At 36.3% G+C, this 17218-nt stretch overlaps 2 protein-coding genes across 2 annotated transcripts; one reads left to right on the top strand and one right to left on the bottom strand.

The window, feature by feature from the left end:
* The first annotated feature begins 1317 nt into the window (after positions 1-1317).
* Positions 1318-15632, top strand: idua (alpha-L-iduronidase). The gene is made up of 14 exons (XM_079814786.1): positions 1318-1686; positions 2147-2287; positions 3875-3957; positions 4132-4239; positions 4380-4475; positions 6403-6605; positions 7181-7360; positions 8701-8917; positions 10150-10359; positions 11268-11389; positions 13108-13233; positions 13486-13562; positions 13642-13742; positions 13824-15632. Exons 1-14 carry the CDS (start codon positions 1526-1528, stop codon positions 13922-13924), a joined length of 1926 nt encoding a protein of 641 aa, XP_079670912.1. The 5' UTR covers positions 1318-1525; the 3' UTR covers positions 13925-15632.
* On the bottom strand, positions 15583-16894 carry atp5meb (ATP synthase membrane subunit eb). The gene is made up of 4 exons (XM_079814787.1): positions 16772-16894; positions 16505-16559; positions 16078-16176; positions 15583-15957 (listed from the first exon to the last, which is right to left on the bottom strand). The coding sequence occupies exons 1-4, from the start codon at positions 16805-16807 to the stop codon at positions 15932-15934; spliced, it is 216 nt and encodes a 71-aa protein (XP_079670913.1). The 5' UTR covers positions 16808-16894; the 3' UTR covers positions 15583-15931.
* Positions 16895-17218: the final 324 nt, after the last annotated feature.

The following is a 17218-nucleotide window of genomic DNA, read 5'->3' as shown; positions in this document are numbered from 1 at the left end:
TGATTCGTTGGTATTCTGTGAAACATGGTGGTAGTATACACCTTCGACTTACTATCACAGCCCTTTACAACACACAGAACCATTGCTAATCACACAGCTAAAGGCCTTTGCACACTGAGTCCGAAATTTTCGCATGTGTTTTTTCGTATTCGTGATCCGAAAAATTCGTCACGCACAGAGACCTTGCACACTGAGTCCGATGCGTATTTATGAAAGCGTTACGGAAAAAAAACGCAAAACAACACAAAATGCTGTCTTCCACCTCCTTATCAAGGAGCTGCGGGGTAATCCAGACCGATTCAAAGTTGATTGTCAGTGGCTCCGTTTGATGCTTTGCTAGCGATACTGGAGCCACATATTAAAAAGAAGACCAGCAATTTCCAATCCTGAACAGAGACTGGCAGTATGTCTATGATCCGCGCGCGCGCACACACACACACACACACACGGTTTACAGGGAGTTGGTGTACTATAATTATAGCTGTGAATGTGATATTGTAGTATTTTTGATACAATAATATTTGTATATATAATTGTAGGTATCTGAGCACTGGCGATTCATTCACCAGCATTGCCAGCAGTTTTAGGTTGGGCATCGGCTGTAGATGGAAAAACGGATGCGAAAAACGCAGAAAATCGAACCTGTTCCGAGGTTTTTTTTGACGGACGAAAGTTTCAGAGGCAGTGTGCAAGCGTAATTGACATAACGTGAGGTCGAATTAATTTTTTGACGTGCGAAAATTTCGCATGCGGATTTCGGACTCAGTGTGCAAAGGCCTTAAATCAACAACACAATTTGTCGGCTTCAAGCCTGAAACTTTCTCTGCAACTACACGAACTTAGTGCCGGTCACATTGAAAGTTACCTAGCTGGGGGCTACTTTCAGGCGCTGCGTAATATCATTGCGCCGCTGCAGCCATGGTACGGCCGCGGAGATCCGCGACTATTACGCAGGAATGAGAAAGTAGTTCCTAGCCATATAGGTGTAGAAAATCGCAACTTTTCATTTTCAGTTGGTCTTAGCACACGATGTAACTGTAGAAGAGTGAAGTTTTAAATAGGAAAAATATTTAAAGTGTCTTTTTTCATTTTTTGAATGAGATGCTAATGGACTGACCAGAATCAATGATGTAAGCTAAGCTAAAAGTGCTACCGCCAGATACAAAGATCGGCTGAATGGATTCGAAAACGGTAAAACTCAACTATTTAACTCTAGGGGACTTGTAAAATGAGCCTATTTTCAAAAAAATTGAGTGTTCCTTTAAGCCATTTCACATTTAGACCAGCAGGCCGCGACATTCAGCAGCTGTTAAAAACACAAGTCGCATGTCAATGACGTCAGTGCAACAACTTTTCTAAAGAGCTCGGAACATTTTATGAGAACAGAAGATGGGGGATATATATTTTTAACGTCGCCGAATACGATTTCTGCAAATTTAAACATGAGATAATATATCTATGAAGTTGTTAAGTGAAACTGTAACACGTACAGCGAACGTGTGTGTTTATAAGTGACGTCAGCAACATGCATAGATGTAAACACAGTTCGTTCACATGGACGGTGTTTATATCAGTCCTGTTGATAAAACAGCAGCAGTCTGTTATATCTTCATCTGTGGAGGTACAAGTGAATGTTGACAAGCCACTACGAAACTTGAAGCACTTTTGGAGAAGCACTGGATTCTGGTAGGAGAAAACTGTAATGTTGTACACTTAAACTTTACTTTTAATACCATGGTACAGCGAGTATCAAATTATATCACGGCAAAAAAGTACATTTAACATTGGAGAGCCTTTTAAATACCATGGTATATGAATTACCATTATTTTAATAGTAGTAAATTCTGATATAATCACTTTTCATAAATGGCACTGACACTTAAAGGGAAACCATAACACTGCTTGATTATGATTACATATTCATATGTCTGTGTTTACATTATATTCAAAAGTAAAGTAGTAAACTGTTGTAGTAGTAGTACCTATGTTACATGCCTGAACTGCTACATTATTTAATTATTAATTGAAGAATGAATAAATAAAGTGTGAAAACCCCAGCATTTCCTGGAAAACATTGTCTATGGAATTGTTTTAGTGGATAAATAAGAATAAGCACAATGTACACCTTTGTCTCCTGTTTTTGCAGCCCTCCACAGCCGCACACTGATGCACACCTGTATGATCTCAGTCCAGACCAGCAGATGAATCTGGCATTGATCGGCTCTGTGCCGCACAGAGGAATCCAGCAGGTGCGGATACACTGGATGCTGGAGCTGGTGTCCGCACGGTCAGTTACTCCATATTCCCAGAGTATGACTTTCTCGTCTTCTGTCTGGTGAATGTGAATTATATTCATATATATATAACATACTTTGTGTATGTAAATATACAAATATTAAGATTGTTATTAATAGATCATATGCATCTCTTATTAAATTATATAATTGTGGTGTAACCTCGCAAGTAAGCAAAATATACTTTTTTGTCTATAAACATCTTGGTAAAATTCTAAGTATTAAGAAAAAATTATAATGATTTACAGTTACTGTTTAAGTTGCAATATTCATGTTATCAAGCATTTATCGTTTGTTAAAGATTTCGGTAACACTTTACAATATTTGTTAACATTTGTTAATGCATTAGCTAACATGAACTAAAAATGAGCAATATTTTTTTAAAGAATCTTTTTTAACATTAGTAAAAATCTAACTGGTCATTGTTTATTCATGTTAGTTCACAGTGCAAACACAAATTTAGACTTTAAAAATGTATTAGTAAATTTAGAAATTATCATTGACTAAGATTAATAAATGCTTTAGAAGTATTGTTCATTGTTAGTTAATGTTAACTAATATTTTAATTATTGTTAACAAATTAAACCTTTTTGAAAAATGTTACCAAGATTTCATTAGTTTTCAGTGGGTGATGTACATTGCATCATATGCGTAAATTCTGAATGTCTCATATAATCTCTTTTCTCTCTTAGAATCTGCTTTTGACATACTGATTTTATGTTTGTGCATCAACAAATAACCTTTACTTAAATGCGTTATTTACACCGATCAGGCATTACATTGTGACAGGTAAAGTGAATAACACTGATTATCTCTTCATCACGGCACCTGTTAGTGGGTGGGATATATTAGGCAGCAAGTGAACATTTTGTCCTCAAAGTTGATGTGTTAGAAACAGGAAGAAATGGGCTAGGGTAAGGATTTCAGCGAGTTTGACAAGGGCCAAATTGTGATGGCTAGACGACTGGGTCAGAGCATTTCCAAAACTGCAGCTCTTGTGGGCTGTTCCCGGTCTGCAGGGGTCAGTATCAAAAGTGGTCCAAGGAAGGAACAATGTTAAACCGGTGACAGGGTCATGGGCGGCCCAGGCTCATTGATGCACTTGGGTAGCAAAGGCTGGCCCGTGTGATCAAACAGACGAGGTACTGTTGCTCAAATTGCTCAAGAAGTTAATGCTGTTTCTGATAGAAAGGTGTCAGAATACACAGTGCATCACAGTTTGTTGTGCCCTGCCACAAAGGAAAAATGGTTCAGGAATGGTTTGAGGAGCACAACGAGTTTGAGGTGTTGACTTGGTCTCAATCCAATCGAGCATCTGTGGGATGTGCTGAACAAACAAGTCCGATCCATGGAGGTCCCACCTCACAACTTACAGGACTTAAAGGATCTGCTGCTAACATCTTGGTGCCAGATACCACAGCACACCTTCAGGGGTCTAGTGGAGTCCGTGCCTCGACGGGTCAGGGCTGTTTTGGCAGGTCACAATATTAGTCCTAATGTTATGCCTGATCAGTGTATATTCTCCATGCAGCTGGTAGTTTACTGTATTACTCATGTTTTTATCTCTGATGTTTGTGTAGAGTTAACAGTGGAGAATATCACTACAACTTCACTCACTTAGACCAGCTGATTGACCTTCTCTGGCAGAATGGCCTGCAGCCGGGTATGTAATGCAACAGACACATACGGAGCACAAGTTGGTGAAAGATCAGGAAGTATTCCTGAATCCAAACATTACAGTAAAATCCCATTGTGTAATATAGTATTAGGCTGCTGCCACTAGGGTTAACTTAACACAACTTTGCATTGTGTCAAAGAGAATGGCTTCTTTTTAAAGGGTTTGAACTGATGGGCAGTGTGTCCAACACCTTCAGCAACTTTGAAGACAAAAGTCAAGTTACTGAATGGAGAAATTTGGTCTATTTGATCGCCAAGAGATACATATGTGAGTATGAGAGTGAAGTCGTAATGTCTTAGATGGTGATGATAGATCACAAAGCACTTGTGCAGTTTGAACCTTTTGTTTACTATACCAGATATTTTACCACAAAGCTCCAAAAGGTCTGACTGTGTTTGTTCCTGTAGGGAAATACGGCCTCAGCTTTGTCTCTCAGTGGAACTTTGAGACGTGGAATGAGCCGAACAACCACGACTTTGACAACATCACTGTGTCAATCCAAGGTACAGTCTTATATATATTTTTTGTTGTCTGAGCCGAAACACTGTCTGTATGTCTGTCTCAATCAATTGAAAGTGATTTTAAGTAGTGTTCAACCATCTAGAACCACCAGAAACTCAAAGTTGCTTGGCATTATAAGTTTTGATCCAAATGGGCTAGAAACAAAATGTTCTTAGATTCTTAAAATCTAGATTCCTAGATTTTTCCCCATGTATTTTTATTAGATTTTTTATATAATTATAACAGCATTGAATGTGATGCACATTGCATTGCATCTCTTGCTCTGTTCTTTAAACATCCTGCTGCATTTTTCAAGTTGATAATAGTGCAAGTTGCCCAACTTTTAAAAACGTCTCAAGACCCATTGGGACCGTGTCTTGCGGGTACCATAACCTCAGGCCCTGTAATTGTAGCTATATTTTTAATGTTCAGTTGTTAACTGGTAAGCAACAATTTTATTGTACCATGTAGAGGGGAGATGTTGAAATAGACATATGTAATTTTCACCAAACTGAACCAGGGTCTATGTTTATGTCTGTATTTTGGGGAAATTTGTATATATGTATAAGTTTAGCAGAAGTGTCAAAATTAAAAGCTCATTGAGCAGCCTTAAAGGTATAGTTCACCAAAAAAATGAAAGTGTTGTCATCATTTACTTACCCTCAAGTTGTTCTAAATCTTTTTACTGAGTACTGAGTTTCTTTCTTCTGTTGAACACAAAATTGGTATTGATATTGGTAATTGATATTGGTAATCAAACAGTTGACGGTAGCCATTGACTTTAATAAGCCCTATTCGGACGGTAATTGTTTCTCATGTGGACGTCCATAAAAATAAATTTGCATGCCACCTCAGTGATAAAACTTGTGCATTCGGATGGCGATTTATTCACACGGTGGAGGAGCGAGTTTTGTGATCATACGAACGCGGGAACGCGCTGCTCACGTGGTCAGTCGAATGATTGTTTGCTGTAAATAAAATGTCGGCTTGGAATAATAAATTCATATTTAATTTAATAATAGGAAATTATTCATTATTTAAATCTCCTGTTTAAAAAAATAGGAAGATAGGATGTCATTTTAAAACTGGGGAAATGAGCGGAAATAAGTTAATACAGCTTCTTTTTAACATGAGGTAAACAAAATGCTCCGAATTTAACGTATAAAACGTTAATTACTGCCGTAATAACGGCCCATTTCAAATGTTTACGTGTTTTTCTTCTCCTTCTCTTTACAGCGGTAATACAAAATTATTCTTGTAAATACTTTCCAGTATTTCAGTAATAAAAGTGTAGGCTAGATCTTCAAAATGCATCCAAGTTACAGTGAAGCGCCAACAATACGGTGCTCCGCAGTGGTCAAAAATGATATAAACAATGAATTTTTATGCAATCTTTTTTGAAAACTCATGGATTCGGATGGCTATAAATTCACATACTAGCCCCTGTAAATGATGAAAATACCTTACGATCCCACGAGAAAGAATTACCATCCGAATAGGGCTAGAGTAGGAAAATAATTCTATGGAAGTCAATGGCTACCGTCAACTGTCTGGTTACCAACATTCTTCAAAATATCTTCTTAGATAGATTGATTTGCATATATATGAGGTAAATAACATTTGATTGGATAAAAACAATCACACACAACTTGTTTAAACTGCTTGTCCATCTATGCAAATGCTGCAGAGTAAGTCCACTCTGGATTTATGTAGCAGCGTCTGTGAGATGGCATGTTTTTGTGTTGTATTTCTGCACATGGTGTTCTTGAGCACAGTAATTATGTGCCTTTGTGTTGTGGGTAAAAACAAAAAAAGTGTTTGACAAGTTTTAATTTAATGCTACCATATAGAAGAATTAGTGGTTTTGCTGAGGGCAATCTACCCGCCTCATTGTGGTGACAGTGAATTTTTCCTGCTCCACTCCTCCAGGGTTTCTAAACTATTATGATGCCTGCTCTGAGGGCCTTCGTGCAGCGAGTCCAGTCTTGAATTTCGGGGGTCCGGGAGACTCCTGTCATTCTCCGCCCCGCTCGCCTTACTGCTGGGAGATGCTACAGCACTGTTTCAACGGCACAAACTACTTTACTGGAGAGACCGGCGTACGGCTAGACTACATCGCACTACACAAGAAGGTACATGAAAGTTTATGATAAGTAAGGGATAATGTACGTTTAGCTGCAAAATAAACTCTGACAGCAAGACCCTGATGCGCCCATTACACTCCTGCTTGCCACATAAGTAAATAATTAGACAAGAGATATTGATTTAAGTGGGGATATTTTATCATCTCATTAAACACAAAGCTTCAGTGAAGAAAAGTGGTTCCTAGCAAACTGCTTTGAGCCTAGATGAAAGTTCATTTAAGAAATAATGTACAGTCGTACATCACTTATTAAACAGCTTTACACCACATAAATAATGATGCAGACATGACTGACCAATCAGAATCAAGCATTTCAGAGAGCCGTGTAATAAGTGATAATAAAATGCAAATATACCATGTGACACCAAGTCCTGACCTACATTTGTCCTTGTTGAATATCACATTACATACCAGAACCGAAGTAAAATGTTTAGAGAAAGTTTTACATGTCGTCTTTAATCTTGTTCCTGTAATAAGTGTACTGCATAAATCTGTCAAATAAATGACAAACAAGTTTATTGATTAAGTTTTGATTATTGTAGTATGTGTATCTTTGTTTTTCAGGGAGGTGGAAGCTCGTTACCCATCGTGCAGCAGGAAGTGGATACTGTACGTGAGATCCAGCAAAGGTTTCCACAGTTTGGTTCTGTGCCGATCTACAATGACGAGGCTGATCCGCTGGTTGGCTGGAACAAACCGCTCACCTGGAGAGCGGATGTCACCTATGCAGCCATGGTGGTTAAGGTAAACGAGAGTGCTGTGCTTCTCTGTTCTCACTCTAATATCTAATTTCACCAGCTTTGTCAGTAGGACATATCTAAATGTGATTTATATGAAGGACATACATTCCCCATTCAACATCCTTTGTTGGTCCTGGATCAGAATTGCATTCAGCCAATCATATTGTCCTGAGCCCATTCCTTAAAGGGATAGTTCTCCCAATAATCTAAATCATTTATTCACCCTCAGGTTGTTCCAAACCTGTATAAATCTCTTTCTTCTGTTGAACACAAAGGAAGATATTTTGAAGAATTTGGGAAACTTTTGTTCTGTCAGCGGCCGTGGGTGGACGTCATATTCCTCAGAAAATTAAAACGGCTTGATTATTGAAAGTGTTTAGGCTATTTGAGGATTTAAAAAAAGGAGTGAATGGATTCTTATCATTGCAGGGTGGTTGTGTCCACACACTGCAAAGACACATTTATATGCAAAAACCTTATAAAAGTTAATTTAGCATCTGATGACCCCTTCACATTCCTCAGTGGATGTATTTCCTATTCAAACAGAAAATTGGAGCTGGACAAATGAAAATGTTAAGTTGCCAGTAGCTATAGACTTCAAAGTAGGGATGCACAATTATTCAAAATAAAACAGAAAGAATGCAATAATTAACTAATATTTGTTAATTATTATTCATCATATTCTAATATTATATTATTATGATTATTTTATATATATATAATGGAAATGAATACTTTTATTTAGCGAAGGCACATTAGATTGATCAAAAAAGACATAAAAAAGTTATATTTATAATAAATACTGTTCTTTTGAAATACTGTTCTTCCTGAAAATTCATTGTGTTTTGTTTCCACAAAAATATGAAGCAGCACAACTGTGTTTAACATTAATAATAATAAATGTTTCTTTAGCAGCAAATCATCATATTGGAATGATTTCTGAAGGATCATGTGACACTGAAGACTGGAGTAATGATGCTGAAAATTCAGCTTTGATCACAGGAATACATTACATTTTAAAATATATTACAACAGAAACCAATTCATGTAAATTGTAATATTTCACACTATTACTGTCTTTTTGTTTCAAAAACATAAAAAAAGGTACTATATATTTATATATTATTTTTATTCAGAATACATTTTTCAGAAAAATCACAAGACTTTTTCCACCAAATTGTGCAGCACTACTTCAAACTTAAAGACAATTTTAATGGGGTCTTAATTTTATTTTTCTTAAATGAATTGCATTCCTTAGTGATTCATTAAAGCTTGTTAATTTAGTGAGTCAGGTATATTTGGTGCAGTATAACAGTCTCCAGTCATGCCTCTGGTGTGTTGTAGGTCATCTCACAGCATCAGAACCTGCTCATCGCTGACCAGAACAGTACCATCAACTACACGCTGCTTAGCAACGACAATGCTTTCCTTAGTTACCACCCACACCCGTTTACCCAGCGCACGCTCACAGCTCGATTCCAGATCAACAACACAAACCCGCCACACGTGCAGTTACTGCGGAAACCGGTCCTGACTGTGATGGGCCTGTTGGCATTGCTAGGTAATGAAAGTATATAATGAATCGTCAGTGTTAGTGGGTGATATGCCAGTTAAGTATATCAAACTGTATAATCAGATGAAGACGTTTCTATTTCAAAGCTTAGAAGAAATAATGCCAAGCAGATTAAAAACAATGTGCTGAATCTTTGAATTACTTCTCTATAAAGATATGCATATAGTGATATATTGACCAAAATATTAATATCATTTAATATTCTATTTAAAAATTAACATAACAATTAATGTATATAATTCATTTGATAACACTTTATAATAAAGCCTCATTTGTTAACATTAGTTAAAGTATTAACTAACGCAAACTAACAAGTTTGTGTTAACTAAGAGTTAATATAACGTTGTTCATTGCATGTTCACAGTGCATTAACTAATGTTAACAAATATACTTTTGATTTTAATTATGTATCAGTCAATTAATTAACGTTAATACGATTAATAGATGCTGTAGAAGTATTGTTCATTGTCAGTCCGTGCTAACTAATGTAGTTAACTGATGTTAACTAATCAAACCTTATTGTAAAGTGTTTATTTATATAAAATAATGTATGTAATTCTATATATTTTTTATATAGTAATATGTATAATATTTTGTTATATGTTGTGTTACTTTAATATGTAATATGTTTATTTTAATTAGTTTAATTTTGGTTTAATATGTTCATTTAAAATAAGTCATATGGGCCAAATATTTAAATTGCTTTGCTGTAAAAACGTGTATATTAGTGATGAAAATAACTGAAAATATTTGGCTGAATTTTCAGTTTTGGCCAAAATTGTCTTGGAGGGCTGAAATCATTGAGTGAAACAGGGACATTAAACAAATTTGCTGAATAATTTTACTGCGGCTTTTCTTTTTAACTCGACAAATTGAATTAACAAAACTTTAGTTTCGGTTTTCAGGTAAATGAAAACTTAATTTCGGTTTAAGTGTTTCCGTAAAGATTTCGGCTCCTCAAGTGTATATTGCGATATATTTACCAAAATATTATTTTTAACCTAATTCACTATTATGTTTAATAAAAATAAATAAAATTGGTATAAATGCTTATATCGCCCACTACTGCTGTATATCACATGGTGTATAATTGTTCGGAATTGTTGGACTTTGCTGTTGATTTGTTGCATCTATGAAATGACAGAAACCTGCACTGCAGAAAAACACAGTGGTATTTACAGAAGTTTGTGATAATCTCATAATCATTTATTGTTCCTCAGGTGAGACTCAGGTGCAGGCTGAGGTGTTGACTGACCGCTCTCAAGTGAATTCGTCAGTGGGTGTGTTGGCCACCGTTCACGTCCCTCAGGTGCCGTACACAGCCGATAGCTGGCAGACCACCGTCCTGCTGTATAACAGCAGAGATAACCAGACAAACTCCACCGCTGACATCATCAGTCTGCGCCTCACTGGAATGCCTCAACATATGGGTCAGTAACCACAAATGACCATCATATGCAATAAAAAAACACTTAATTTCTGTTATATTTTCTCAAGAATGTAGAATTGAATAGGCTTGACTACACCAAATTGTTATAAATTGAACAAACCTTTCATAAGGTTTCATAATTCTCAATATCACCAAATAATGAATTAATCATTTGAATTAACAATTTAATCATTAACAACGAATTATACAACTATTATAAGTGTGTACATACAGTACACTCACATTAAGCAGTATGTACTATATAGCGAATCATAATTGCTCGATTATGTAAATGTAAACTATATTGTCGCCCAAAGATAAATTAAAAGTTGGATATATAGTAGGCTACATCCAATTTTACCCACATATACTATACAGTATACTCACATAAATCAATATATACTATACAGCAAATTTCTGCTGTATTATAGTTTATTTCATCATAAAATGTAACCTAAATTATCGCACAGCTCGCATATAAAGATGTGTATATATATATAATATTATATCTAATTGGATTCACATACATAAAGTACACTCACGTAAAGGGATATATACTATAGCAAATCTCAACTGCTTGATTTTTTTGTATTTCGTTGCAAAATGTAACTATATTATCGTCTAGCTCTTTATATAAAGTTGTATATATGAGTATGTCCAACTTTATCCACATAAATACAGTATATTTGCATAGGTCGATATAAACTATATAGCAAAAACTGCTTGATTGCTTTTATCGTCACAAAATAAACTATATTATCGCCCAGCTCTAATCTGCTAAATGCAACTTTATGGTTGGAAGTTATTGTAAATATTAACATCATGATTTTGAATAAACAATGTGTATTGTGTATAACAAAAATACAGAATATGCTTGTATTTATAGTTCTATCCTGCCTGTGTTTGTAGGTCTGATGTATGTGACACACTACATGGATAATAACGTGACAAACCCATTTAAACTGTGGGAGAGCATGGGCAGCCCTGACTATCCCACTGCACAGCAGTTCACACAGCTGCGGAGCCAAGAGGTTCAACACACACACATGCACACTCCTTCATAATACACACTTTTACAGTTATTGATGACTTCCATGACATTTGCTTATAATGTTACTGTTTCTTGCACCAAATTAGTGTTTCATGACCACATTCCACCCTTTCTCTGACCTTGTGCGTTAAAGGGTTAGCTCACTCAAAAATTATCCCATAATTTACTCCCCCTCAAGCCATCATTGGTGTATATGACTTTCTTCTTTCAGCCAAACACAATTGGAGTTATATATATTTTTAAAAACCTGGCTCTTTCAAGCTTTATAGTAGGAGTGAATGGTACCCTAGATTTTGAAGCCCAAAAAAGTGCTTCAATCCATTATAAAAGTACTCCACACGACTCCAGGGGGTTAATAAAGGCCTTCTGAAACGAAGATATCAATCAGGATATCCATTTTTATAACTTTATAAACTATAATCAATGGCTTCCGGTTACGGCGTACACAAGTTGAGTTCCGGCGGAAGAGTGACCTCTGACCGCATGACGTAGGATTTTGGAGTAGCGTAAGCTTACGTGAGAGTAGATGCCTCTCGCGGTTCAAGCAAACTCAAGCTCCTCCCACATTTTTCTTGAAAATTTCTCGTTTTAGACTTCTAAATCGTGACCAGTGTTTTGTTTTGTTTGCCTCTATCCTCTGCGCTTCCACATTCATTAATACGTTATCCATCGGGTCAGCAGAGGTCACTCTTTTGCACCAACTAGCCGTATGGATTACTTTTATGATGGACTTTGGACTTCAACATCTAGGGTACCATTCACTCCCATGTGAGCTTGGAAGAGCCAGGATATTTTTAATATAACTCCGATTGTGTTTGTCTGAAAGAAGAATATCATACACCTAGAATGCCTTGAGGGTGAGTAAATCATCGGATAATTTTAATTTTGGGATGAACTAAACCCTTTAAACAGGCTGTTTTTGCTACTGTACCTTTAAGACTTCTGTAAAAATTGTGGAAACAATTTTCCCTCTTTTTGAAATTGCTAGTACATTTCACAAATAATTACAGAGATTCGGCAAGTAACACATTTCATTAAATGTGAAATTTTGAAGGAGAAACTCTATGAAAAAGTACTTTCCAGTAAAACATACTCCAATAACCGTTTTTATTTTCTGTAGTTAAATTTGTTTTTACTGGCCCTACAAGTTCAATTAAACCATCAAAATATCAGGAAAATGTGTTATATTTTTAAATATGAGGAAAGAACAAAAAACTAAATTTGGTTAAGGTATTTATCTGACAAAATTATTTGGCAAACTACAGCTACAGGTTAAATAAAAAAGCAAACAATTTAATAAAAATAGCTCACAGGAAAAAGCATACATTGACTACAACATAATCAGTTATTAATATTTCATTCATTGGTTCCCTCTTGGTTTTGCAAGTGTTCATAACTTCTTATGTCAGTACAATTTGGCTTGTTTCATTGCAAAAACTAAATTTGATTAATATTTGAATAAATAGTGAAGATGTCAATTTCCTAGGCCATCACTATTGCCCACCACTACTGTACATCTTAAAAAAATGCTTTTTTACAGTGTGGTTGGCCATATGTTAATGAGCTTATGATTGTGACTTCAAAACCTTTATGGTTTCAAAATGAACTGGCTTTGTAGCTTCCATTAAATAAATATCTAGATAAAACATTGTCACATGCCAAAAGAGTAATAAAAATTAATTAATGTGTATGTCGTAGGACCCACAAACTGATGGACCTCTGCCAGTCCCATCCGATGGCTCTCTGACACTGAAGACAATGCTTCCTGTCCCCTCTGTGCTGCTTGTACATGTATGTGCCCGGTCTAAAGAAAAGCCCAACCAGGTTAGTGGCAACTTGACATAACATTGACGTCACAGCCATCTCATTAAATGCATCAAGGTTTTGGGCCTTCCCTTGAGTTTAATATTGTTTACTGTTGAAGTCATGATATGGAGTGAATTTATTGGGTCTGTCTGTGCATGAAATTAATTTAAGTATGATTGCAAAACTTCTGCATTCCAGGTGCATGTTATTCTTTGCAGAGGTTTAGAAACCTTGTGGTTTGGTTTTAATATTGCAGTTATCGTTTTGCAGGTGAATGGGGTGCGTTTCATCACCGTCACCAAAGGACAAGTTCTGATCATTTGGAAGGATCATTGCATCGGCACGAAGTAAGAACTGTTTAAATACAGCGGTTCATCAAAATAGTTCATTTAATCACTCTAAATGCAATTTGCTTGCCATTTGTAGGTGTATAAAGACATACGAAGTGGAGTTTTCCAAAGAGGAGACAACTTTCCAGAGGATTAATCACAGAGACACTATTTTCACATACTTCACTTATTCTCCAGGTATGAACTCAATTGGATTCATAATGTATGACTTCAAGTACTGATCTACATGTTGAACTGCTTGTGTTTTTCCCTCCACAGAGAGTCTGGAGGTCAGGGGTTACTACAGAGTGAGAGCCGTGGATTACTGGGGAAGAAATGGAGAATATTCTGTCACAGAGAAATATTCAGAGAACCGGTAGTTTTGATCAGCCAGGGTTATTATAGTTAAAGGGATAGTTCACCCCAAAATGAAAATTCAATCATTAATTACTCACCCTCATGTTGTTCCAATAAGACCTGCGTTCATCTTCGGAACACAAATGAAGATATTTTTTATGAAATCCGAGAGCTCTCTGACCCCTCCATTGGCAGTGAAGTCATTGCAACTTTCAAGGCTCAGAAAGGTTGTAAAAACAACATTGTTGTAAAGGTTGTTAAAATAGTCCATATGACTCCAGGGGTTCAACCTTAATGTTACGAAGCGACAAGAATACTTTTTGTGCAAAAAACAAACAAAAATAACGACTGTAACATAGTTCATTGTTACGGGAAGAAGGAGGCTGGAACCGGCGAACATTCAACAACTTTAATAAATAAATAAACACAAAATGAAAGTAAAAACGGCAGCCATAATAAAACATAAACAAAACACGACATATAATCTAGGCCTGGTCCTCTCTCGTCCTTCACTGTCATCGCTCCTCTGTGAGATACGAGACCGGTGTGACGCGCAGGTGATGCTCATTTGCAATCACGCCACCGACATTACAACAACATTATTCAACAATTTCTTCTCGTCTGTGTCATTCTCCTATACTGTTGACACACACTGTAGTAAACACAGTGCAGCCCTTCCGAGTTATACATCAGAACGGAGGCCAACGCTGTTCATGTGAGAACCACGACACATTCGTGAGATGCTGACGCAGGAGCTAGCCAATGGTGAGCTGACGTAGAACTCTGATGAACGAAGGTCTTACAGGTTTGGAACGACATGAGGGTGAGAAATTAATGACAATTTTCTTTTTGGGTGAATTATCCCTTTAATTACTCACCCTCATGTCGTTACAAACCCGTAAGACTTTCGTTGATCAAAAAAAATAATTTACCACTTTATTGAGCCTTATTTACAATGCATGTCCGCTCTCGTGAATGCGCATTGAAGTTTTTTTGTGCAAAAACAAAGCACTCACATCACTACGTAATATTGAGATTTAACCACTGGAGTCGCATGGATTACTTTTAGCTTTTTTTACACATTATGTCTTTACTACCTTTCTGCGGCTTACAAATGGTAGTTAAGTTTAGGAGCTGTCAATGGTGGGACAGAAAGCTCTCAGATTTTATCAAAAATATCATTTGTGTTCTGAAGATGAAAGAAGGTCTTACAGGTTTGGAATGACATGAGGGTGAGTAATTAATGACAGAATTTTTATTTTTGGGTGAACTAACCAAAATATGAACAAAAACCATAATAGTATCTCAATGACACTAAAATAACTGTCCACATAAATTCTAGCTCACTTTGTATCTTATTTTGACCAACAGACACTCACTAATGGTTTGACCAACATAAAGTGTCCAACTGCAGTTCATTTTGTTTTTACATGTCATTTATGGCCGTTTACCTGATACCACAATAATAGGCTTATGCCATCGGAGATAAAAATGGATTGGTTAGTGTTTGAATGGAACTTAACTATGCTGATTTTTTGAATAACCTGAAGTATTTCCTTGTAATGAATCTTTTACCACAGAAAAATTATTGTTTATTATTAAATGCTGCTGTCTCGTTTCATACTTTGAACAACCTGGACATTTCAATTATTTTTATACACCAAAATGAAATGCAAAGAAACAGGGATTAACAATTTATTAATAAATATTGGTGTGGATGTTTACCAAAGTGAAACTCTGATTCAGGGTATATTTAACATTACACGTACTACATCTGAATCATGTTGTAATCAAAAAGGTTCTTCAGTGAAAGAACAAACCAGTGTCGGATCAGAGGAAATTTGTACAAGGTCATACACATATTTGCATGTATTCAGTGAATATTTCGCAAAAAGAGGTATTAGTCTGGTATGATCTATTAGGAAACATTGAAAGGTGTGAAAAGGGCACTGGAAAACCAAAATGGCAGAATACAAGCATCATTTCTTTATCCTGACAGACAAGATCTTTACAATGACATTTTGGCCAGCTCACTTCAGGATTGTGTCCTCACTAGCTGTTGAATAATAAATACAAAAAATAAGAGTCAAGATGACCGAATGGGCAAACAATTCCAAGTTCAACTGATTCATTTACAGAAGAAAATCACTACTAAAATGTTAAGGTGAAACTTTACCTTCTGCTAGTTGTTTAGCAATGCGTTCCTTCTCCTCTCGCACCTTCTTCTCCTCCTCTTCTATTCTCCTCTCCTCCTCTGCAATTGGTTTCAGATTATCTGGAGATAAAGAAAAAGCTTTTAACTCAAATGCAAGGTCTTTATCAAGAGTGTCATTTTTTTTAAACTTTCGGCAACAGATACAGCACCATTTTGGCCACCAACTTTCATTCCTATATATTTTTTAATGAATTAAAACCGATACATGTAGTTCAGACCTACAGAAACATGCAGTCTAGAGTTGATAAGTTTAAATATCTGTGTGAATGAACCTCTAAAACATGTCTGTGTGTGTGATATACATACATACGATTTAAAGGTCTTTCTGACCACATAATGTCATTTGAACACCTGTCAAACTGTTTCAGATCAACTTGCTTGTTCTTACCATATCTGCGCTTTCCATATAGAATACCAACAAGCAATGCAGACCATCTGGCTGTCTGAAAGACAAAATAAATCTCAATAATATCAATAATTCTGTTTTTATTAACAGAAGGAAGGAAATATCATGACTTTCAGCATGCAGGCCATCTTAACAGACGTCAACACATCACAGCCCGCTCTGAGGGGAGGGAAAGATGGCCCTGTAGACGCCTTTTTTCGTTTGAATCGAGTAATAAACATCTAGAATGACAGATTTGTGAAGACAAACCTTAATCAGAGGCGACACTTGCACTGGAGGAACCATTTCGCCGGACTTCAGGACCGCACTCAGTCTGCAGAGGTCAGAGAAGCGCAAGAGCACAGCGAGAAGAAGTGACGCTTATATGAGCTCGCTGACGTCACACTGCCACCTGCAGGCCTGGAGTGCAACCGCCCGCTGTCGACGACGAGTCAGAAAAGAGGTTTGTAATTATTTTGTATTTATTTATAAAATATGTAATATTTTAAATACATGTGTAGCTAAAATGTATCTTGAGAGAGGCTATTCCTCCCAACCAAGGTTTATTCTTCACATCTTGGGGAGTTTTTTGTCATAGCCACCTTGTCAAACCATTATTTTTAAAGTTGTAAACAAGAATTTTGATGTACTAATTCAGTCTATCTACTTCAAAATTTCACATTTAATTCAATGTGTTACTTGTCTTGCCATTTATTT

This window comes from Gobio gobio, assembly GCF_949357685.1.
Source record: "Gobio gobio genome assembly, chromosome: 4".
In the NCBI taxonomy this organism is placed as follows: Eukaryota; Metazoa; Chordata; class Actinopteri; order Cypriniformes; family Gobionidae; genus Gobio; species Gobio gobio.
The sequence above is the reverse complement of the archived record's forward strand: the minus strand, read 5'-3'. Positions and strand labels throughout refer to the sequence as shown.

Coding starts and splice junctions, on each gene's coding strand:
- atp5meb (XM_079814787.1), bottom strand. CDS start 16,807: ATGGTTCCTCCAGTGCAAGTGTCGCCTCTGATTAAG. Junction 16,560..16,771: donor AAGTGTCGCCTCTGATTAAG/GTTTGTCTTCAC, acceptor TTTGTCTTTCAG/ACAGCCAGATGGTCTGCATT. Junction 15,958..16,077: donor TGCTAAACAACTAGCAGAAG/GTAAAGTTTCAC, acceptor ATTATTCAACAG/CTAGTGAGGACACAATCCTG.
- idua (XM_079814786.1), top strand. CDS start 1,526: ATGCATAGATGTAAACACAGTTCGTTCACATGGACGGTGTTTATATCA. Junction 2,288..3,874: donor CTGGAGCTGGTGTCCGCACG/GTCAGTTACTCC, acceptor ATGTTTGTGTAG/AGTTAACAGTGGAGAATATC. Junction 4,476..6,402: donor CATCACTGTGTCAATCCAAG/GTACAGTCTTAT, acceptor CCACTCCTCCAG/GGTTTCTAAACTATTATGAT.